This window comes from Lepisosteus oculatus, chromosome 2 (genome assembly GCF_040954835.1).
Source record: "Lepisosteus oculatus isolate fLepOcu1 chromosome 2, fLepOcu1.hap2, whole genome shotgun sequence".
NCBI classification, from domain to species: domain Eukaryota; kingdom Metazoa; phylum Chordata; class Actinopteri; order Semionotiformes; family Lepisosteidae; genus Lepisosteus; species Lepisosteus oculatus.
Window position 1 is genome coordinate 54,071,128 of NC_090697.1, and position 25,637 is coordinate 54,096,764.

Consider the following 25,637-nt stretch of genomic DNA (forward strand, 5'->3'; position numbering starts at 1 on the left):
CAGTACACATTTTTATGCTGGACATAAAAATGTTTTTTCCAAACAGAGACTGATTGTGATGTTCTTCATATTAAAGCAGTGATACATGTCGTACCATGAGTTATATGCAATTACCTAGAGACTCTTGGCAATGAAACAGACATAAATCTAGGCACCTGGATGCCAAATCCTTTAATAAGTTATAAATAGATGTACAGAAAATAATTGAACAAGATAGGATATTTATATGAATGAGAAAGATATTAAATTTCAGATTAATTTTACTGTATTGCATATATTGTAGATTTGTAATCCTGGTGAAGATCCATAAAAGTATGAGCTTCTGTTTTGGTTTGAAAACACATGTGCTTTCCAGTGTGAAATCTGTAGAATGTATGGTAGGCAAATTAAAAAACAACAAATAAGAAAAGACATATTTGTCTTTTCATCGCCTCCCACTCTCCCTCAATTGAAACCATAAGTGTGCATCAGTTCATCACCTCCATTACTGCTATGTTATTTTTGGAATGCCACTGAGCAAAATAACTAACATCTGATTCTCACTTACTGCTGTGATGTAAGGGAAAGCCAACAGTTCAAATTTGGTGTGCACCGAATATACAACGTTTGCCTCCACAGCAAAAGCATTGTGTTTCTTTTCTTCTCTTTTCACCATGGAATGAACCTTTACCTGTTCCTTTGCAGCCTAAGTACTTACTTAGCCTATCTTATTTGTCATGCATATTAGACATTTGTATTCATCTTGTAAAACAATTGTCAAATGTAATAATTTATGCATTAATTCCTCTCTCTTTTCAGGGAATATGTAAAGCTCTGGCCTATTTCAATGAATCCCATTGTAATGTAATACAGTCACCCTAAAATCTAATTTTAGAATTAAATACAGTGAAACCCACAAATTATTGCATGATAATGTACTTCTAAGCATATTATTTCTGTTGCATTTAATTATCTATTTTACCACTCTCCCTGTGTTTACATATTGAAATGCTTTTCTAATCAGTACTGATTGTATTAGAGAGGTATGACACTATCATCATGGCAGCAAATTTGCAACATTTAAATAGCAAAAATATTGATAGTTGCAATGTAGACCCAAAAAGATGCATGGGATTTTAGTACTTTATTTTTCCTCTTACTGGAAAGTGTTTCTGTTCCCCATTCTTTCAACAGATACATTTATAATGTAAAGTTATTTGCAAGAACAACTTTGACACTAAAAACAGAAATGTACAGTACTGTATCTCTGTGTAGTACTTATGCTCTTCTTTGTGCTGAGAACACAATAAGTAACATAAAATAAGCAGTAGGCACAGGCAGTAGGTTAAATATAGCATTGATCCTGATTGCAAATGACACCATTAAGTCTATCAAGGGAGCTTTTGATTTCTATTTTTTTTTCAGTTGGGCTTTGACATTCCCAAGACATTCCTGTAGCTTTAGAACCAAATCTGAAATTGTGTTCCACATTATGTTTGGTTTTCTTATCTTACATCACCACAATTCACAATATACAAGGAAAAGCCCTTTTCTGTTTTATCTGGTATGTCACTTTTTAAAGAACATCCTCTAAAAGGAGGCTGAAAAGATTATATTTTCACAGAAATCCATACTAAATAAGAAAAGATGCATTTCTGATTGCTATAATGCGATTTACTGTGTCAGTGTATTGGTGACAGCAACAGAAACAGAACATAAAAAAACATAAGTTGTGCTGAAATAATTGAATAAAATGTGACAAAAGGGTATATGATCTATGTAAAGGCTATAAATAATACAGGTACTGTATTTACCTGAGTGTCAGAGTGACAGTTTATTTACTTGCCAACATCCCAAAAGATGCTGGAAGACTGATTTTTTTAAAAGGTGTACATTAGGAGAGAAACAATGAACACATTGTGCAGTATCATTCTTCTGTGTCTGTACTAAGCTTAAATATATATGTATCTTGTTTCAATTTTTACTTTTTCATCTCCAGGGCTTTTGCTGTGGAGGAAAGAGTGCTTAAATACAAGCATTAAAAAAATTACAAAACACAGGCCATTTAGCCCATCTTGCTTTTTGGGGTACTTTTGATTGAGGTTTATTGATTCATGAACCTCATCTAGTTGCTTTTGCAAGGCTTCCTGTGAATCAGTTTTCACAACCTAGTACGTTAATATGTTACCCTCAATTGTTTTTTTAAATGAGATGTCCCTTAAAACATCTAATGGGTTAGACGTTATGCTTAGATGGCTTAGATGTTATGCAAGTTATGTCAGAGTGTGTAAGTCAATATTGGGCAGCTCGATGAGTTCTATATCTAAATGATGTAGCCGACAGATTTATGCTGCTGCTCAGTACTGTTGCCTTAGTAGGTGGTTGTTTTCCAGTAGTATTTTTGGAGGCGTGGTTCATACCACTATATCCCTATAGTAAACCTGAATCTGAGTAAGATGAGACAAAGGCATGCTATTTTTTGTGTATTTGACAAAAGTCACTTGTGAAAAAAATAAAAGACCATAAAATGAAAAGGTATTTGATTGAGGTATTCAATGTTGAAAAGGTTTTCATCCTAGCTTCATGGTGGATATCAAAATTAAAATGGAATTATCACCAAGAAATTAAAGTGTTATTATACTCATATGAAGTGGTGGGGAGGGGGACTCATATTGTACATTTAAGTAATAGTTCTAAAAGTTATTTTAAAAAAACTATCTAGAAACGTATGTCAAAGATAAAAATAATATTATTTTTATTTTTGAACAAACTATATTTTAAAAAGTAGAACAGTAGAATTATAATGTTAAAACTAGAAAAGGCATATAGAGATCACAGATAAGAGCGCAACTCTGTACTGTTTTAACAAAAGTCTTACAAAGGAAATGTAGTCAGAGATTTACATTGAAAAGCAGATACTGTTAATTGTTGAGCTCATTAAAAAGAAAGTTATATCCTGGCTTGTAGAAAATTCCTTAAAAGCTGCTTTGTGTCTCATTCATATATATCATTCATGTTTTGGGCAATAATACAGAATTTTAATTGCTTTTCTGCAGATGACTTCAACTCACGGAAACCAGAGCTGAGTGACTCAACCATCTGTCATGCCCCAGGTGGAGAATACTTTGTGGAAGGGGAGACATGGAACATTGACTCCTGTACGCAGTGCACATGTCACAGTGGGCAAGTACTCTGTGAGACAGAGGTGTGCCCTCCACTGCTATGCCAGAACCCTGTCAGAACACAGGACTCCTGCTGCCCGCATTGCCCAGGTAAGTCATGTGACAATGCCCTGCTCCAAACACTCATTCTAATGACCAGGATTTACCATGTTGACACACCTATTTTTATTTCTCAGTCTGTTATAAATTGCAGTAAGGTAATTGGCAATGGTAACTCTGACCTTTTTGTGTTTTAAAGAATCAACTGGACAGGGGAGAATAATATAATATAAACTCACCCTTCAAAACTCTTGCACTGTTTGATTATCTACTCTTTTCCACATTGTAGTCCATTAACAGTTACAGTTCACACTGTTAGACCTTTATGACTAGTAGTGAAAGATCCCAGTTAAATCTAGAGCTGAGGAAGCAATTGTTGATGACCATTCATTTAGTGCTTGACACTAACATTCCTTCATAGTCAATATTCTGAAAACATGGCTGAAACAGTTTAAGTTGACAATATGAATTCTGGTTTTTTGAACTGCAAAGTTTGCGATATGTGTGGTATTAGGCATTTTTATTAATTAGGTAAGGTTTTTACACACACAAGGTGTTACACAAACTTTTAATATAACTGAAATTGTTACTTATTACTTATATGTGCTTGCATTAATTTTCAAATATAATTATTTCTATTCTTATTGGAAAATTGTAACTAGACCATAGTCTTAATGTAGTAATTCATTACAATAGAATAACATCATCCATTAAGATAGTGGTTAAATGTGCAGAAACAGCACATGTGTCTGCATTTATCATTTACTTTTTAAATAAAAAAACCAACAGAAATCATTATCTTTGTCTTCTAAGTCCCTTAATTAACGTTAAGCATAACTTTCTCACCATTTCGATTTATTTTTCATACTATCTTTAAACAAAACAGGAGCATATTTTACTTCATAATGGCATCACATGTGGAAATGATTAGATTGCAATCATTTTTATTTTTTTAAAATAAATTTGAGCAAAGTGTCATCTATACAACAAAGTTGTATTTATTTAATACCACTTGATAGTTATATTAATAGAGATAAGAATTTAAGTTGTATGCTGTTTTTAATAATTTAAACTGTATTATAACAGTATTGTAATGCTAAATATTAAACATTAAAAAGTTGGTATATTTTATAAAAGCAAGATTGCTCAGTTGGACAAAAGTACACAACCTTCCACCTTCATCATAAATAATTTAATTATTTATAAATATTTTATGCATCAAAGTCTTTAACTTGGCAACTTAGTGGGTACTTGTTTTAACGTGCTTGTTCTAACATTATTAAACTTATATTGTGTACTTCAAAAAAAGGTATTACATTTTCTCCTTTTCTAAGAATATGTACTGTAGTAAGAACACCACTTGCTGTTATTGTAAAAAGATAAATGTTGTAGTGATTTAACATCACTTGATAGTTATATGAATATGGAATCTTGTAACTAGCTAAAGTATCACAGGTGGACATTTCAGAAACATTTTGACATCCGTTTCTTTTTAAAAACTTGTATTGTCCTTGTAGTGGTAATGGACAAAGCAGTGCACCTAATGGTTCAAAGCACGAACACACAGGGAGCTGTGTAAGCATGCATAGGCTGCAAAAGATCAGCTAAAGAGGGCAGAAAACACTTTCAGAGAAAACAATGTTTCAGGTGTGAAGAATACACCTGAATATACACAAACAAAGCACTGAAAGCTTTACAGTAGATGGTCACGTGTTACGTTGTGATAGTATGTAATTCTGGCTTTATGAATTCACACCTGGAATTTGATTAATTCAGAATAGTTTTTTTTTTTAAAGTAAACCAGGTACTAGATCTTGTTTATAATAAAAGTTATATCACTGGGCAGAGTGATGGAGACTTAAATAAATGACCAGCATTACCAGCTTTTTCCCTTCCCTCTGGTGTGAGCTGATAAGGCGCTGACTGGCATGAAACATTCCCTTCCTTTCATTTTGTGTCCGACTCAAAGCGGGTGAGAGAGAGTAGGAAGAAACACAGAAAAAAGTGTATCTTGTCTTAATTTCAAGTGATATTTTACCTTAATTGTTTTACTTTATAAGTTTGTATTTTATTTATTTTCTGATTGTCAGATTCAATGTATATTTAAGCAAATTCTTGTAAATTAATGTTTTTAGAAGATTGTGGAAGAAGTACAAATAAATTATTACATTGTGAATTTTAATATTATTGATTAGTAATAGTTTATGCTAACACCAGATTTTCTTAAATAGATGTAAAGAAAATATTGAACTAAGTGTGACATTCAGAAACAACAATCGAGAATAGTGTGTGATATTTGTATAGATGAAACTTTTCTAAATGTTTTTTTTTAAATAGAAGCTGTAGAGCAGTCTTTACGGTTAGTGGACGATGCGCTATTTTGTCAGCAACCTGCTAATCTGCTTAACACCTGTAGAAAACATGATTTTATCTCTGTACGGAATGCATGTTGCATTTACAAAATTAAAGTGTTTAAAATGTTTAATTAAGAAGTAAAAAGAACTTTCAGCTTACACAAAGACTCTAAGTTGATCGCGCAGAAGAAAAACACCCGTTTATATTCATAGTCTTTTCATGTTGATTTAATTGTTCTTCTTTCAGTTGGATTGCATAATTAGCATGAACAACTTGGGGTTATTGTTATGATTTCAGCTACTCCACTCTATGCCACCAGGGTGGGACTGCACTAACCCAACAGCCTCAGGCACCTCAATCTTGCACCTCAGATTCACAACACTCACACAACTTACAATCACTCACAACCTCTGGTGCCTCGGCCTTCCACTTCAAGCTATACACCTCAATGTATACATAGAATTGCATACATAACAACCTCATCTTTGGAAGAGACATTAAACTGAGGTCCTGACTCTCTGTGGTCATTAAAAATCCGGGGGTGTTTCTCAAAATAAGTAAGGGTGTAACCCCGGCGTCCTGGCCAGATTTTCTATTGGCCTTTATCAGTCATGGCGTCTTAATAATCCCCATCTGTAAATTGGCTTCATCACTTCATTGCCCTCCCCACTGATAGCTGATGTGTGGTGAGTGTTCTGGCGCACTATGGCTTCCGTCTCATCATCCAGATGGGTGCTGCACATTGGTGGTGGTGGAGGGCAGACCCCATTACCTGTAAAACACTTTGAGTGGAGTGTCTAGAAATGCGCTATATAAGTGTAAGCAATTCTTATTAATATTATTATACATCTTTAATGAAAAACTTGCATGACCATCCTCTACGCCTTCACCTCTAGACATACCCACCTCTAGCTGCAATACGCAACCTATAAACATAAATAAACTTGCACACAAGAACTTGCTGTTCATATGAAATGAGTCAAAAAGTTTAAAAAAGCAGAACACACACTCTCAACTATAATTAGACTGGGTTTAGCAAATCAAATTGATAGTGTGTATCCTGTTTTCTTAGCCGTTTCAGTTAAAATATATAAAAAACCCTTAAGTGGACAGTTCAATGTGAATTTCTTCTTGTGTTTTACCAGTATCTACCCAAGTAGAAATCAGACATGAATTGGAGTACACAGTGTTTCTACAAGTAGTTCCAATACAATCTGCCAGATTTCCACTTTCTAAAATAAAATCTTAAGAGGCTTAGGTCAGTACAAGATTTCTGAGGATATGCTAACAAAAATTTGAAACCTTGGACTTCCAAAGATTTGTATTTAAAGAATTTAGCACATACATTATATAAACACAAAGAGACTGGACCTGAAATTGCAAACCTGTCACAATACCTAAAGATCAGTTTTATATTAAGATTTTTAATTAATTAGATGGTCAAAAGTAATATTTACACTATTTAACTAAAGTCTCACATTTCACTCCTGTACAATTAAAATGGTTAAAAATCAAAACTTGCAAATTATTTTGTGCCACAAGGAAACAGGCCTATTACAATTACATTTCCTGTGTTCAGAAATTAGCTATTTTTTCATTTCAAAGGATAAAGGTTTTTGAGAAAATCAAATAGTAGTAGTCTTTTTTTAACTCTCAAAGTAATTTCAGGTATTTAAGTGCTTTTACAGCATCACCAGCACAAATACCAGTTTTAACAAATGTATAAAGCGGAGTTTTAAAAACATGCATGAAGCACATGTCCTTGCGTGTTTTAATGCTTTCCTGTGCTGATCATACTGTAGGCATACTAGCAACAATTTCATTAAGGACAATGATTACATTTTTGAGACCATTGGAGTTCCGGATAACTTTAGAGGACTATTATACGTATATGGTTAGAGGTCTATTATACAGATAACTTTAGAGGACTATTATACGTATATGGTTAGAGGTCTATTATACGGATAACTTTAGAGGTCTATTATACGTATATGGTTAGAGGTCTATTATACAGATAACTTTAGAGGACTATTATACGTATATGGTTAGAGGTCTATTATATGGATAACTTTAGAGGTCTATTATACGTATATGGTTAGAGGTCTATTATACATCAAAGATAGGTTTTACAGGTGTAGAAACTAGTAAATTAAGCCAATGATTTGGTTTAGAAATTTATTCTGAAAATACACATTCACACCTGAAGAATATGTATTTCAAATTATACATTGTATACAATCAATCAACAATCAACATATGGGCAATAATCATAAAAAACACAACTAGTCTTAAACTTCAGCTACAAATTCTAGTAACATGGCAATATACAGTATCGTAATGACAAACACAAACTAATTACATTAACACACTAACTCAAAACCATATTTTGATTCAAATATACATTTTAAAATGTACAATTTCTATATTTCCAAGAAAACAAATATTACAATGGAAGTTAAGACGATTTTTGTCCACTATTTGCAAACCCTGTCTAATTGTCCTAACAGTTAGAACCAGAAACCTATTATTTTCAGTGTTCAGATCTCCTGGCCCCCTGCCTTGCATATGCATTCTTCAAGTAATGCATTGCGTGCTCCTTTATTTCTTTTTCTGTTGATTTAGGGTGGAGCTTCAGCACCGCAGCTAGGAGAAAATTATATAATATTACTTCCCAAATAAATGATGATTAATATCTTCTTTAGTATAATCTAAAAAATGAAAGGTTTACTAAGCTCAAAGCTGAAATAAATGTATAAAATTTGGCTTGCATCAAAGCAGTTAAGCAATAATGTCTGTCCTAATTAAAGAGTACCCAAAGTTTGAAAGTACAACATAGAATAAGAATAATAAGAGAAACGGCAAAACGATTTTGTGTCATCTTCCCCATTCACACTATTTTTATGTGCCATTTTTTGCTTATTCACGTACTATTTTAATCAAAATAATATTAAGAAAGATCTGTATGTATTCAGATAGTATTATTATTATTCATACTTACTCATCAAAAGAGGATTGCTGAAATATTTGCAGATAAATACTTCAATCTTCTACCTTTGAAAAACATGTCCAAAATGGTGACCAACGAATACTAGCAATGCATTTTGGTATATAACTGGAAAATATGCTGGGTTAGATATTTTCTCAACGTATGCGTTTATTAATGTTGTCGATATTATGGTTCAAATTTAACATTGATAATACATTGCGGTTTTGTGCCCCCTGCTATGTGCTGATGTGCAATTTTAACGCATGCAGTTAGTAAGGATCAGTCACTGTTGTATGGTATTATATATAACGACATTATGGAATAGGATGGGGACAGGCCTGGCATCACGAGGGGAGGGAGGAGTGTCACCCCTTCAGTTTTGGGCAAAAAGATTTACCTAACGTAATTTGCGCCCTAAAAAAATAGTTGTACTTTGTCAATGGTCAGACAACACTAAATGACACTAACAGTCACTCCGACTGTTTGATGTGCAGGAGGGCTATCCGTCCAGGAACGGCACATACAGATGCAGCCATTCAAAATGCGCGGGCGATACCGCATTATTTTGCGGTGCGCTTTACGCTCTACCACGAGTAACCAGGAAATACCACTAGTTACCGTAAATTCTCCTATAGTACCGCAAGCAAAATAATAGTATCCGGAATTTCCGCAAGGTGGAGCTAATAAAGCTCAACCTCTCATGTTTGAGCTGTCGCCATCAAAGTCTTTAACGAAGATATTACTAATAGTATTAATAATGAATGACCTTGGACAAGCTGTAAACTCAAAGTATTGCCCTGGTCCACATTATTTTTTAATTGACCGTAAATTGATTTGTAAAAGTAACACCACAGCATTTCGCAATCACGCATTTGTTTCCAATCATGCAAAGTACAGTAATTTTTGAGAATCGATTCACCATGCCTTTCACATGCTCATAAAAGAGATAGATTTAGAAACATAAACATATTACCGTATGCAAACTGTACTGTATACAGTATGTATATGTATATTTAATGTCTTAACTGTGCCCGTTTAAGTATTGAATAATTATATGGAATTTTACCACTGAAGGGAAATCTTAGTACCTGAGCATAAAAAGAATAGGAGCATACTGTAACGCGTGTGAAGGCCATAAACGATATTAATTTTGGAACTTAAACATACAGTATATGGCTGGTCTCTGTACTTCAAAGAAAACATACACACCAGTATTCCATTTCTCCCTAAACATTTTAAGCATCGAAGTCTTTAACTAACGTGATACCGGAGTAAACAAGCATACTTTTATAATTTGATTAAAAGGGAATATAATATGGAATTGTGTATCTTAAGAAATTAATAACGATATGATTATATTCATGTTGCAAAAAAACTGCAACGGACATAAAAACTCCCTTGATTTTAACAGAGCGTTCCATAATTTCTAACTACGAAAATTATTTAAACTGCGACACTTATCATTCAACCAGAGCTCGAAATATCACAAGGATCCCCAAGAGCACAGCAAAGACTGTATTAAAAGAATCGCTTATCTAAAGAAATTAATAAGATATAATTATATTTGTGTACTGCGACAGGGCTGTGTAGGGCTGTTTCGCCTCTCTCTTCATGTGACTTCCCTTGTAGTCCACTGGCCTATGTGCCTGATTATCAACTCACGGGTTGTGTGTTCAAATCCAGATGGCCCTGTGACTTTTCTTTTAACAAACATTTCTTCAAAAAAATAGAATAGCAATATTATGGACAATCAATTGACTTTTATATTTCAAAATATCACAAGATGATCGAATCTAAGTCATTTTTGATAACAATGAATAGTCACCTTCTTCCCTTCTGTCAACGGTCCCTGCTTCTGCTTCCTGCTTCTATTGTGTGTGTGTGGGGGGGGATCCCTTCAGATCTCCCTTCAGATTTAAAAGGTTATTAATCATATCTTCGGTGTCGCATCTTACCAGTGCAGCTGATCTTTTGCTGCCTTGGTGGGTCAACTATCACAAAGCTTTAGAGAACCTAACACTTCTATTATCAACAAATTGTAAATATGTAATAGAGTAAATTTTTATAGAGAAATGGAGGCTGGGCATTACGCGTTACAATATAAACATTTATATTGATTTAAATCGCAAACCCGTGTTTAATTATATGTGTTTTTTTATCATAATCAGACAAATGCAACATAAATTTATAGTTTCTTTGTCTTCTAAGTATCTTAATAAACTTTCAGCATAGTTTTCTCCCGGTTTAGATTTATTTTTCATGGGATTTTGGGATCAAACGTGGAAGGATTAGATTGTAATCGTTTTTATTTTTCAAATACGTTTTAGAAAAGTGTAATCTATACCTGCCCAGACTGTACGCCCGCTTCACTGTGGGACAGCCGCACTGGTCGGCGGCCTTCCTAAATCCCGCCCTGACCACTTTCACTCCTGTCCTGCTCTTCCCCGCGCACCCCAGCCGGGAGCTCTTCAGGCCTCTGCCGGGGAGGAATGTATATTTAGATGTTTACACCCGGCGCGGCACCGAAGGAGCGTCTGCATTTATAACTTACTTTTTAAAATTAGTCAAGCAATATGAAGCATCTCCTTTTACTTTTAAGTCCCTTAAATACATTGAGCACAGCTTTCTCACCACTTAGATTAGTTTTTGATACCATCCTTACACAAAGCAGAAACTTCTTGTATTTTCCAATGACATACAGTACAAGTGGAAAGATTACAATAATAAAATAAAATACAATAGCAATAATAAAAAAAACTTTATTTTACATATCACCTTTAAAAGTGGTATCTCAAAGCAATATAGTAGATGTAAACCACAGATTACAAAGTAAATACCCAGACAAACACAAACGCATTTTTAAAGTTAAACACATCTCAAAGCAATACAGTAGATGGAAAAACAGTTAAAAGGGACCAAAGTAAATACCAGACAAACGCAAACGTGTTTTTAATAAAATGCTTTTATTCATTCAGCAGAGAGAGAGGGAGACATCCAGCAGAGAGAGACACACATACAGGTTTTCATTGACAAAAAGTAATTGTTTTTTTTTACATTACTCTTGTCTAATAGGAATGTTTTGTTTGTGGACAGACTGTCCACAAACGTGAGACTGTTTTTCTCAGACTCACAGTCCCGAATGTCCCTCGCCCCGGTCAACAATCCTAGGAAGAACACGAAACAGCCTGTTAATAAAATTGTTACAATTTTTTCGGTCAGTTCTTCCTCCCAGAATTTATAGATCGCATCGATCAGTTCCTGCTTTGTGACGGGCTTAGCAGTTTTCCGAACATAGTCTTTCAGCGAATACCAAACCATCTCTATCGGATTTAGATCTGGGGATTTGGCTGGAGTTTTCACCCAATTCACTCCTTCTGCTACAAGGCTCGCCCTTGCTGCTGTGTGTTTCGGATCGTTGTCTTGAAAGAGTCGGTGCCTTGATCCAAAGTGCTCCCTGATATATGGGGCGGCATGCTGGGTGACCACGACTTCCTCGAAGAATTCACGGTCCATAATTCCTTCGAAAATAAGAAGTGGTCCCGGGCCTCTTCTAGATATACCCCCCCCAGACGTGAACCTTCAGTGGATGTTTGGGCTTTGCCTTGTCCCCTTTTTGCAAAATCTCCCCTTTTTGCAAAATGACATTGTTGAAAACTGTTCCAGAGCCACTGTTGTTTCGTCAGTGAAAAGTACATCCTGAAATGCCTCCCCCTGTTCAATCCATTGGAGCGCTTGTTTGAGTCTTTCCTCTTTGTTTTTTAGCCTTATCATGGGGCATGTGTTGGTTTTTCTGTATCTCCATCCAAGCCTCCTGCGCACTCTCTTATCAATGTCGGACTAACGGTCGCACCGAGGTCAGCCCATAGCCGTCTTTAGACTTGCATCGCCGGTAGCTCATCATTTTCATCAGTCAGTTTGTCGATAGCTCGCACAATAGGACTTGAAAAAAAAGAGATCAACAGTTAGTTTTAAAAATAATGTGCGTAGTTGTATTTACATGCAAGAAAAGTATTTTTAGAAAGTTATTGACCTTTGAATCGTCCTCGGTTTAGATTCTTTTTGCCTCCTCTTCCCTTTAGAATGTCGTCTCACTGTGCTTTCAGAAACAAAGATGTCCATCGAAGCCAAATGCTGTACAATGTCCCGTGTTGACTTCCCGTTTCTTTTCATCTTCATTATTTGGTGTGAGAGAGTCTTCCAAAATGATTTTGGCCATTGTCCGTCTCCTTACCAAAGCAATACAGTGGTGCAGCTTGAATTCTGTACATATAAACTGTATGGTATGGTACAGATAAAACTTACACCATACCGATGAGCTAATACCAGGACACCAGGAAATGTGTATGATGCATTAGCAAGTTAAAACAATTGCGTCGAAATCCTGGGGGTAACAGCTGTCCCTTTTTCTGATCACTCGCTCTCTGGATACACGTCTCACCTGTCCTGTTCTTTGTTTTCCTAATTTGCTGATTATGCCTGCTGCGATCCACTCCTACCCTCACACCTAAAGAAGACTATTTTAAATTTCTTGGTGCGGTTCATTGTGCAATTAACCCTTGTATGTGCTGTCCTTTAGGTGATATCACATAAAGGTTATACTGCTATTTAATTGGATATGAGATTAAAAAAAATAAAAAAAAATTTGAATCCCTGGCGGAACACATTCCATAAGAATCAGCGCTTTTATATATCGCCTTTAAAGGTGGCTTCTCAAAACGCTTTACAGGATAAAAACAACAATAACAGCAACAACAACAATATTGTATTTCATTGCACTTGCACTTTGAAAACCAAGTAATAACTTAACTATATGTGCAAACGTTTTATGATATGTCGCTGTTGTGAATGTCTGTGGAGTGTATCTTATTTGCCTGTCTGTCCTGGCTCTCTCGCTCGCCCTCCCCCCCTCTCTCCCTCAATTCAATTCAATTCAAGGTGCTTTATTAGCATGATAGATGAGTACAATCAGTGTTGGGTATTTACTTTGTTTTGAGATTCCACTTTTAAAGGTGATATATAAAATCAAGGCTTTAACTTGCTTTAACTCCACAAGTCTGAGTTCTCGTGTCTGTCCTATCCGAACCCGAAAGTATTACAATATGTAACTTTATAGCAGGTGGTGTACAACTTTTTAGCATAGATTACACTTTTATAAAATGTATTTAAAAAATAAAAACGATTACAATCTAATCTTTCCACGTTTGATCCCAAGATCCCAAGAAAAATAAATCTAAAGGGAGAAAGTTATGCTGAAAGTTTATTAAGATACTTAGAAGACAAAGATATCAATTTATGTTGCATTTGTCTGATTGTGACAAATTGTCAAACGCAATTTAAATCAATATAAATGTTTATATTGTAACGCATAGGTGACTATTCATTGTTATTAAAATGACTTAAATTCGATCATGTTGTGATATTTAGAAATATAAATTTGTTTGGTGCGAGTGAGGTTTTATTTAATCTCTGACCAAGGGAAACGTTTCATTTTTTCAAAGAAATGTTTGTTAAAAAAAGTCATGGTTCCAGTGGGATTCAATCACAGACCATGTGACGTGGGAGTCAAGAACCTAACCCACAGCACCACCAGCAAGGTCACATGTAGAGTGATGAAAAAGCACTACAGAAACATTATCAACAGACAATGTACAGCTTGTACTATTCTTGTGTTGCGGTACATGAATATAATTATATCGTTACTAATTTCTTTAGATACGCGATTCCATATTTGATTCCCTTTAAATCAAATTCTAAAAGTATGCTTGTTGACTCCGGTATCACGTTAGTTAAAGACTTCGATGCTTAAAATGTTTAGGGAGAAATGGAATACCGGTGTGTATTTTTTCTTTAAAGTACCAAGACTAGCCATATACTGTATGTTTATGTTCCAAAATTAATATCGTTTATGCCCTTCACATGCGTTACAGTATGCTCCTATTCTTTTTATGCTCAGCTACTCGTGCGTCACAATGCGCGACGCCATAGCCAATTACCTCCGGTACGTGTCTGTACCGCACACTTTGAATGGCTGCATCTGTATCAGTGTACAAACCACGAGAGTGACAAAAAATGTGAAACTGAACTTCATCGCAAATACCAGATTGCTAGTCGTTATCTTCTATCATGAAGCACTAATCAATGGCATAGCTGCAAGATTTCATTTGGGTAGCTGCACCGTACAGCTCCGTTTCAACTGAAATATCACCCACCCCCCCCCCTCAGAATTTCAGACACCCCCCTACAGATTTTTCCCCAGGCACCGCGCACTGATGGGGGACGGGGTGTCCAGGAAATGGTATCAACTTTTTTCAAGAAAATAAAAATAGAAACTCTGTAGGCACTCAAACATTTTACTGTTTTTTTCAGGCAGATGGCAAGACCCCCTCCACAAAACCCTTGTATGCCAAGCTGTGGGCAGTGATTTGTCGAATATCCGTATATATATTTTCGCAGTAATTAATTTATTTACACATAAATATAGTAATAAATGTAATAAATTAATTAATTACTGTGAAAATAATTTACTTCGTACACTGTGCAGAGTGCCGTATACTCCTAGTTGCGGCACACACGATATATACAGTAAAAAGCCTCAGGCACTGTGTTAGATGTGTTTTTTTATATATGCGTTTATTAATGTCGTCGATTTTACGGTTGCAATTCGATGTTGATTATACGTCGCGGCGACGTATTTATACGTATAGCCGTATTTTCACCGTGAATATACGTATATTCGACGAATCACTGCCCACTGGGATGTTGCCCCATACAAAGTTCCATTTTCATTAACGAAAATATTGTTTCAATTTCCTATGCAAATTTATTGTATAAATGAGCATACCATTAAACACTATATACAGTAAAACATTTTTATAGTGTTTTTATTTTGAAAATGCAATTTTTTTCCAATTATCCCTTTTTGAAGCTAAAACGGCAACTCTTCTAGCTCCATTCATATAAATAAGTGTGGCGAATAAAAGGCTTATTCCCCATTGGGAGTAAAAAGCAGTGAGGTGATTTGTTTATTTTAGACTTTCATGTGAATATAAACTACATAGGTTCGACCTTGCAAAAGAAGATTGTGAACCCTGTTTTTAACTATAACAACATAAACATGCCTTTTAACCTCACAACCTGGTGGTATCTACTGGTGGTAGATTTCAGGAGGAAAAAGGTCAAACCTACTCCTGTCTACATCCATGGGAGTGGCGTGGAGATGGTGGACTCGTACAAGTACCTGGGAGTGCACAACGACGATAGACTGGAATGGTCTAAGAACATCGAGGCCATCTATAAGAAGGGACAGAGTCGACTTTACTTCTTGAGGAGGCTCAGGTCCTTCAATGTGTGTAGTAAGATCCTACACATGTTCTATCAGTCGGTGGTAGCGAGTGCCATTTTCTACGCAGTGGTGTGCTGGGGCTCTGGGATTAGAGCAGTGGATTCCAAAAGGCTGAACAAGCTCATCAGGAGAGCAAGCTCTGTCTTTGGGTCTGACCTGGACCCCTTGGAGGTAGTGGCTGAGAGGAGAATGATGTCCAAACTAGAGGCCATCATGGACAACTTCTCCCATCCCCTCTATGAAAGGCTTGCAGGAATGAAGAGCACGTTCAGCAATAGACTGATTCATCCACGGTGCGACAGGGAGTGCTACAGGAGGTCATTCTTGCCTTCTGCCATAAGACTGTACAACAAATCCACCTTGCGTCTTGGCAGAGGCAACATCGACAGTGACCTGTTTCTGGACTAAACGCATATACACATCTACTGCTACATCTTTTTCTTTTTCCCATTAACAACCATTTTTTGTGCAATATATGCCAGGGACCTGTGCAATACATTTATATTTATATCTATAGTTACATCTATATTTATATTCATATGTGTGATACGATTTTCTGTGTACTGTTCTGTTCTAGTTTGTTCTTGTGTGTCCGGACTGTGAGTAACTCTTGTATTGTATTGTATGTATTGTACTATTATTATATAATTTGTTACACTGTGGCTGTGTTGTGTGTGTTAAGCTGCTGTTGCACTGCAATTTCCCTCACGGGATCAATAAAGTATCTGTCTATCTAACCTATGTGTTAATGTGTTATTGCAGTGGTGTGTCACTTTTATTGGACAACTGAATGTGCGGGACAGTTGGAAATGTAGTTTCTTAGTTCATGTAATTTGTGCCACAAGCTAAATTAAAAACGCAATGGACCATTAGAATAACTGGTTTCTGGGTCCATGTACACCTCTCATGAAATTTAATGCCAATCGGCTTTATGCCATCTTCTGGTAAAATTTTGAGCATTTTTGAAAAGTTACAAATAGTAGACAATATGTTTTCAAAAACCTTTTTGTTGTATGTATGATTAGTTGTATGTTGTATGTATGATGGTTTTAAATCAATAGAAAAATCACTTTAATTAATTAGAAGATTAATTAGAAAAACAAGTTTTGATATTTGCTACAGTCAAGAATGAAAACGAGTATTTTTTGTCTAATCTGTTATAGAAACATATAGCATAATTTAGAAATCTGTTTGTCACTAAAAAGCAATTATAGCAATTCCTTTGACCTATTTTTATTTTAAGTTTGTTTTTATATAAGAGGAACCTAGATTAAAAATGTATTAAATATAAAATCACAAACAACATAGTGGTACTACCCTTTTTTAAAATAAAAGTCATATTTAAAATGTAAATTTTCAGGAATATGAGCAAAAATTCCTAATTTTGTATAATAAACAACAAGCAAAATGATGTGATTAAAATACTATATATGATTTATTGTTACAAATAAAATATAAGTCCTTGTGAATTAAAATAATTTTACAGTTGGGCCTTCACCACTCAGTGAACAAATGAAATCCAGAGTTCCTGCAGGTCCCATCCTTGCTGGTTTATAAGTACTTATGTTTGTTCAATCATATGCTCTTTGTTGTTATTAATTTAAACCTTGCAAATTCATGGGAATTGTAGTTAAAACAAACTTTTCCAAAATAACCACAAGTGACCGAGTTAAAGAATCCTATGCAGATGTTTAGGAAGAAAGTGGAATATTGTTTTTACCTTATTTTTTATTTTCAATTACCACTACCAGCTATATAAATATATTATGTATTTTATATTTCAATATAAATATATATCTTTGAGATAAGGGTTGATGTGCAATTACAATGATGCAGTCAATGAAGCCAGCCTTTTGCTGGAATAAGTTTATTGCTTTTTCTTCTGATTTTCTTTTAAATTTAAACCAATTTAAACTACTTTTTCCCTATAAAGACTGTGCACTGCACATATGACAGAGGAAATCTTTAAAAAATGAAAAAAAACGAAAGGTTTGGGATCTATCCAATAATATTATATTGTTGATAGTGTCAAAATACAAAACAAAATTTGGAAAGTAATAGAAATGAGTTTCTTAAATCCATTTTTCTTATAGTTTTTCTTTCTCATCTCATTGAATCAACAAGTACAATGTGAAAGAAAGTCTCACTCTAATGCTTACACTACACTGTGTAATATATAATATAGTAATATAATAATCTGTGTGGTATTAATTAAATGTTCAGGTCTAGATAGGGCTTATTGTTAAAAGTCATGTTTAAGTCTAGATAGAGCTTGTTATTGTTATTGTAAGCTAGATGATTATATTCAAATGTAAAAATGACATGAATAAAACATAAAACTGGAATGCTGGAAAAGTCTTTTTGATGTTTGTTTTTTAAGATTGATTGCATTAAGGCTATGAATTTGGTTTTGATAACTTCTGGTTTGTAAATTACTTAGAGGTATAGATTTATGTATACTGTAGGTCAGTAGCCAATTTAAGATAGTTCTTATTATTTATCAGGAACAAAACTTTGTTACAAAAATGCATTTTAGTAAAATGTATTTTTTAAGCTAAATAGCTAAGTATCTCCAATATGGTTAGTATTGCACTACATACTATATAGTTTATAATCTCTAATATAATACAAAATAAAATCTTTAATAACACTTAAAGTTATACACTTTTCTCTTTATACTACAGAAAGAATTGTAACCAATGATTCTTCGCTATAAGCATCTGCAGTAGAAGGTTGCAGTACATCTTAATGATTCAAATTTAAACTTTTTTTTTCCACAACCCTAATGATGAGACATGAATGGAATCTGGTATTTAATAGAAATAAAGTATATTTGTCTATATCATCTAGTTTACTTAAGACTATAACATTTTAAATAATGTAGTTCTGAATTGTTGAGATTGTGTTACTGGAAGACATTATTTGAACTGTAATGATTCACTCAGTTTACCTTCAGTCAAGCACTGAGTTATTTACAGATGCAGCCATTCAAAGTGCGCGGTACAGACACCGCAGTACAGATACCGCAGGTATGATGACACGCGATACCGCAGTGCGTGATTGGTTGACCGACAGGGGCACTCGTGGTCCGTTGGTCTAAAATGTTTGTGTATATTCTAATGGTAGTGGGGGCGGGGTGTGTGGGAACAGGTTTGGTTGAAACATTTTCTCTGAAAGCATTTTCTCCACAGTTTAACCGATCTTGTTAAAGCATGTTACAGTTTACTATTATTAACCATATTAATTTTAAGTGCTTAATGTAAAATCTTGTAAAAATATATTTTCATTGTTCAAATATACATTAAGTCTGACTATCATATAATAAGTTAAATACAAAACTAAAGAAAAAATAGGGTTAAATATAATTCAAAATATTTTGCTAACAATGTTAACTGTTTATGAATAATAAAATGTATTAACTAAGGAGTAGGATGGCACAGTTGTAAGTATGTTTTTTTTTTTTTTTTAACCCAATCTCCGGGAAACCATTAGTACGATGGTGAATCGGAGATTCTCAACCCTTGCTGCGTACGACTCGAAAAGAATTCGTGATCGGATCAACGAAATGCTTCGTAGGAGGAGGCGGTCTTTTCCTCTTGTCTAACAGTCTGTCCACAAACAAAACATTCCTGTTAGACAAGAGGAATTGAAAAAAAAACAATGTTGTCAATGAAAACCGGTGTGTGTGTCTCTCCCTGCTGGATGTCCCTCTCACAAACTGCTGAATGAATAAAATACTTTTATTGAAAACGAGTTTGCGATTGTCTGGTCTTTAAATTCTGGAGATACGCGATTCCATATTATATTCCCTTTTAATCAAATTCTAAAAGTATGCTTGTTGACTCCGGTATCGCGTTAGTTAAAGACTTCGATGCTTAAAATGTTTAGGGAGAAATGGAATACTGGTGTGTATGTTCTCTTTAAAGTACCGAGACCAGCCATATGCTGTATGTTTAAGTTCCAAAATTAATATCGTTTATGGGCTTCACACGCGTTGCAGTATGCTCAGGCACTAAGTAAAAGGAGATGCTTCGTATTGCTTGACTAATTTTAAAAACTAAGTTACAAATATAAAAATTGCAGGCGCTGCTCTGGTGCGTCGGCTCCTACACAGTGCCTGTCTGCCGTAAGCGTTACAATATACATACAGTACCCAACACTGCTTGTACCCATCTGTCATGCAAATAAAACACCTTGAATTGAATTGAATTGAGGGGAGAAGGGGGGGATACTAAAGCCAATACTGGCTCAATGGGCTTTGACGTGCTAATGCGTTGGTTTAACGGTCCGGGTGTGGCAGGCTTCCAATGTCAACTCGACTCGATTAGAAGACAATGAACGTATTTTAGCCCTAAATGAATTAATAGCAAACATGGTTTACATAAAATACATTTTTCCAAGAAAGTTTATAATAATACGATCTATAGTTGAAATCTGAGCTTACTTTAAAAATAAAGGAAAAGCATTTTCAGAGAGCAATCACGCTGTGTTTATGTAGAAAAAGTGATTAGGTTTATGAGCAATCTAATTACCTATTCGCTTAAAACGCTATATAAAATAAAGTTTATTTAGAGATGAATGATCAGTGTCGCAGTTTAAATAATGTGAATCAGGAAACTAACACAGCGCCACCGGATTTAATAACGCAATAAAAACGCTATAAAATAATGTGACACAGTACAACAATACTGACCATGACTTTAGAAGCATAAATTACCTTACACTCAATTTAAACACAAGCTGTCTTTCTGTATGAACCTCTAAGCTGGTTCATACAGAAAATGTAGAAATGCATTAGCCTGATCATGATTAAAAAACACATAATTAAACACGCGTTTGCGATTTAAATCAGAACACGATTTAAATCAATATAAATGTTTATATTGTAACGCATACTGTCCAGCCTCCATTTCTCTATAAAAATTTACTGTTGCACACACACACACAATAGAAGCAGGAACCGCTGTCAAAAGGGAAGATATGTTCAAAATATCGCTAATATCGATCATGTTGCGATATTTTGAAATATAAAAGTCAATTGATTGTCCATAATATTGCTTACCTATTTTTTCGAAGAAATGTTTGTTAAAATAAAAGTCAACCTAATAAAAGTCAGTTAAAACACAACCTGCCAGTTGGTAGTCACGCACCTAGACCAGTAGGCTACAAGAGAGCTCGCATGATCAGGCAGGCGAAACAGCCCTACATAGCTCTGCCGCAGTACACGGATATAATCATACCGTTATAAAATTCTTTAGATACGCGATTCCATATTATATTCCCTTTTAATCAAATTCTAAAAGTATGCTTGTTGACTCCGGTATCACGTTAGTTAAAGACTTCTAAGCTTACAATGTTTAGGGAGAAATGGAATACCGGTGTGTATTTTTCCTTGTGATATTTTAAGCTCTAGTTGAATGATAGGTGTCGCATTTTAAATCATTTTCGTAGCTAGAAATTATGAAACGCCCTGTTAAAAGCAAGGAAGTTTTTATGCCCCGTTGAAGTAAAACAAAATGCCTGACAAAGTATGGCTTGGACAGATTCCAAGTGCTTGTACAAATGTGCTAAAGAAATTATACTTTGAGTATACAGCTTGTCCAAAGTCATCCATTATTAATACTATTAGTAATATCTTCAGTAAAGGCTTTGATGCATAAATATTTCTGATAAAGGTAGGTTGTGTACTTTTGTCCAACTGAGCAATCTTGCTTTCCATCAAATATACCAACATTTTAATGACTGATGATTAACATGCTGTAATACACAGTTCAAAATTAAAGGCTCAAATGCTGTACATGAGAGGTTAAGCTCCCCCTGGCGGTTTTACAAGGCGACGCTGGATAGTTAGTCACGTGACACACGTGAAACACGTGATACCGGGTGATACTGTGACACGCCCACCGGGGTATGCCGTGAAATACCTCACCCATTTTGAATGGCTGCATCTGTAACTCTGAGTATATTACTGAATGTTTCACATTCAGTCTTTTTGTATGTTGTAAAATATGTAAGTAATTAAGATGACAAAATACATTCATTTTTAAACAAATTATTTTTTATGAGCAGAGTAAAGCTAAGTATTGTAAGGGTTATCCTAGAGCAAGTGTTATCTTTTTGTACATGTTTACAAATATATTTATTACATGAACATACGGTATGTTGACTCCTTGCCAACACCTTTTTCTTGGAGTGATTGTAAAAAACAGACAGGCTCAAGGCACTTTTTTAACTGAACTTGAGCTTCTAAAATCCCTATAATTTCAGATGAGTCCCTTCAGTTATTATCACCTAACAACAAGAGTATACCAAGCTATTGCAAAAATGAGGAAGGGGACATCTTCTTGGCAGCAGAGTCATGGAAGCCCAACGTATGCACCAGCTGCGTGTGTCTGAATGGGTTGATCAGCTGCTACTCAGAGTCCTGCCCTCTTGTTGCCTGTGCCAGACCAGTTCTGAGGAAAGGACAATGCTGTCCCTACTGTCTGGGTAAGTCATAAACATGCCTCCAATATAGGTCATTCACACTGAGCAATGTGTTAATTTACTCTGCATTTGCTGATTTATTGTAACGTTCAGTCACATTGAAGTAAGTGTTTTGGAATTTTAGATTAGTCTCAGTTTCAGAATGGCACAGTGGTAAGCATTGCTGCCTTGCAGTACTGGGGCCCTGGATTCAATTCTGGACATGGTTTGCTATCTGCATTGGGTTTGTGTAGGTTTCCTTCCAGTGCTCTGGTTTCCTCCCACAGTCCACAGACAAACTGGTAGGTTAATTGGCTTGATAAAGATCTTATTGAGGTAAGATCACTTGACGCAAAAACCTATGTTTAATGTAAAAATACTAGTTTAAATTATAACAATGTCCTGTGCTTGAAAAAAAAACAAGCAGGGTTTGTCATTGTATTAATTTCTACACTAATGTCTGGTTTGAAGATTACCTGATCCCTTTTCAAATATAGAAATGTAACCTATCAATACAAAGCAGTTAATTGATTCTTGGACAAAAGATAGAAAGGAATGTATTAGTGAAGAATGCAAATAAACTTTATTAGTGAAGAAGGCAAATAATCTACAAAAGTCTCAAACATACAGTTTACTGGGGGGGAGTTTAAGATGGAAACCTTTACTGTGATTACAAAATACATTTCTGTCCCTTGCAAGGACTTACTAATGCTGGTAGCACATTCCTGTTTTAGTCCTGAGACTTTGGGGCAGTTTTTTAAAATATGCTGTATTTATATTGCACAGTGCCTGAACTTGCAGCAGTACAGGTTACATTCTATCTTCCTCTCTAACTTCTCTAACCTCTCTAAACTGTAATAATATTAGTTTTTACAGTGAACAATTTCAGCTACTATTCAGTATTAATCTACAACTACCATCAAAGGACTAGTACAATTTTCATTATGAGCAGGTGTGATGCATTCAGAATTCTTTTCATTTTTCTAAACATCTAGTTTCTAATTTTGATGGTGAGATTAAAATAAAAAAAACTTGCTATTCTCTGGCCTGGTTACACTTTGTTCTTTTTCTTTTTGTTTTTGTTTTTCAGCAACTGAATTTCATTCTTTATTTCTGAAGTATTCTCAATAGGGATATTCTTGAAAGGTGCTACGAAAAATAAACCTCCTATCACACCAATCTTTGTACAACTGTCAGAAAGCAGACTGTCAGGAAGCACCAGATGTTTATGTTAATATTTTTAGAATTAGATTGCTGATATGCTTCACCTGTTATCTGATTAACACATGCTATCAACACAAATTGTGTACAATTTTTTGATTGGTACACAAATAATTAGAAATGATAAAAGGGACTGTTCCAGGCACTCTTTGCCATAATAAATACGTTTTATTTGCCCTAAGGAGGGGAGACATTTTGACAAGTTAAAAATATTGAATGCTTAATCGCATCATTATGTCAATAGGAGATCAGAATTAGAAGAAAAGAGTAAAACAACTAAAATATTTTTTTCACATTTATCAAACCAAAGTTGTAAGCTGGTAACACGTTCTTTCATTTGCAGTGCAAATATTTTGGACTAGGTTATTCTGAAGTATTTGCATATTGATAATATTAATTTTTCTTTACTCTAGAAGCTCAGTTGGAAACTAAGAAATAACTTTACTTGTAACTTTAAGAATTGTCTTGTGAGTTTATTATTATTCACCACATACTGTACAGTATATAGTAAATGTAATTGATCTTTCCTTATCATTTCCTTCCTGATGCACATAAAGAAGAAATGTTTGTTGCTACTTATTGCTAAAGATAGGATACATGTACAATATGTATATTACCATGCCATATGAAAATAAGCTTTCAAAAATATATTTAAATGTCTGGTTTTACTCCAGATACTCTCTTTCTGTGGTATAAATCTGAGCTTTCTGCAGAAAGAGGATACAACTGTATTTGTAGCTTGTATCTATACTATAGTCATCAAGACTGTTTATCTCAGTTTTGGTAAAATGATTAAAAAAATTAATACTAAATGTGAAATTTGAACCTTTCATATTTCTATTGACAGATTATGCCAATAACAAGCTTCTGCTCTGAGTGAGTTTAGTGGCAGACAGCATTTAATATGGTTACAGCTTTAACACTTTTTTTAATAGGATATCCAATTCCTCCAATTATGAGCACCTACTGATTTAATTATTATTGTTATTGTTACTGTTATTACATACATCCATAAGTTTTCATGTCTGAAAAACATTATTTAAATCTTATTTATAGTGAAGCAACATGTTTACCTTTTGAAAGACTTTAATGAGTTTTTGTGCCCATCAGGTTTCTTTTTTTGCCCAGTAAATTAATTTACATAAATTATGTCTGTGAGTGCATAAAAAATAGTTAATGTATTTGATTGCTACATATGTCTGTCAACTACAGGTGTAGTTCCACAACATGCTGTGTTTAAAAATAATGATGTGTAAATGAACACAAATTGACTGATTCTGTTTAAGGATAATCAGCATACAAAGTGCATGCTAAATTGTTCTCAAGGGGAAAGGAGGTTTTATTTATATTATAGATAACAGTGTTGTAAGGAAAGACAAGAGTTTGGTCTTTAAGCAAGAAAGCTCAGTTTTAGTATTTTTTAACACATTAATTTGTTTTATTGTGGTTTTGTATCTTAAATGTCACAGATCTGCAACAGGAGTCTATCCAGTAAAACCACCCATTATTCCTCATCTCCCTCAGGGACTTTTGGTGATCTGTCTTTCTATTCTTTAGTGTGAAGCAGATAAAAGGATAATATTATTCATTGAAACACATTAAGTCTGTGACAAATGCTAAATTGGTGGTAACAGCAAAAGTTCTGCTGAGCATCTTCAGTTCTGTACTGTGATTATTCAAGCAGTGTCTTTATACACAGTCTTCTATCTGTTATAATTTGACCTGTTACTAAACAATAGGAGCATAACAATTTTCCAATTTCCATTTATTGCATAGTTGTTTCTGCATTAAGTACTCTGTTTTCTGCCTCTTTACTTTTTCTTTCACTTCAAACATGTAATTCCCTTGCCTTCAGACAGTTAATTCATATCTCCTATGATTTTACATGGGAGAGTTGAAGAAAAAATGGAATGAAATTTGAGACTAGATAATATAATTTCCTGTGAGAAACCCTCCCAGAATATAATGAGTTGTATGTACTTCAAATGACAAACCAGGACCAAATTGTTACGGAATATTAATGAGGACCCTATGCAGAATAATCAGGACGAACTTCAGAGGCATAGTC

At 34.7% G+C, this 25,637-nt stretch overlaps 1 protein-coding gene across 5 annotated transcripts in view; it reads left to right on the top strand.

The window, feature by feature from the left end:
- Nucleotides 1-25,637, top strand: part of crim1 (cysteine rich transmembrane BMP regulator 1 (chordin-like)) — a 619,278-nt gene that overhangs the window by 489,763 nt on the left and 103,878 nt on the right. For 4 of the 5 annotated variants that reach the window (XM_069179104.1, XM_069179116.1, XM_069179107.1 and 1 more), the window contains 2 exons: nucleotides 3,036-3,251; nucleotides 22,151-22,372. In XM_069179104.1, coding sequence (XP_069035205.1) covers nucleotides 3,036-3,251; nucleotides 22,151-22,372 — 438 coding nt within the window. The remainder of the gene's footprint in view (nucleotides 1-3,035; nucleotides 3,252-22,150; nucleotides 22,373-25,637) is intronic. The other variant, XM_069179125.1, reaches the window with a different exon arrangement.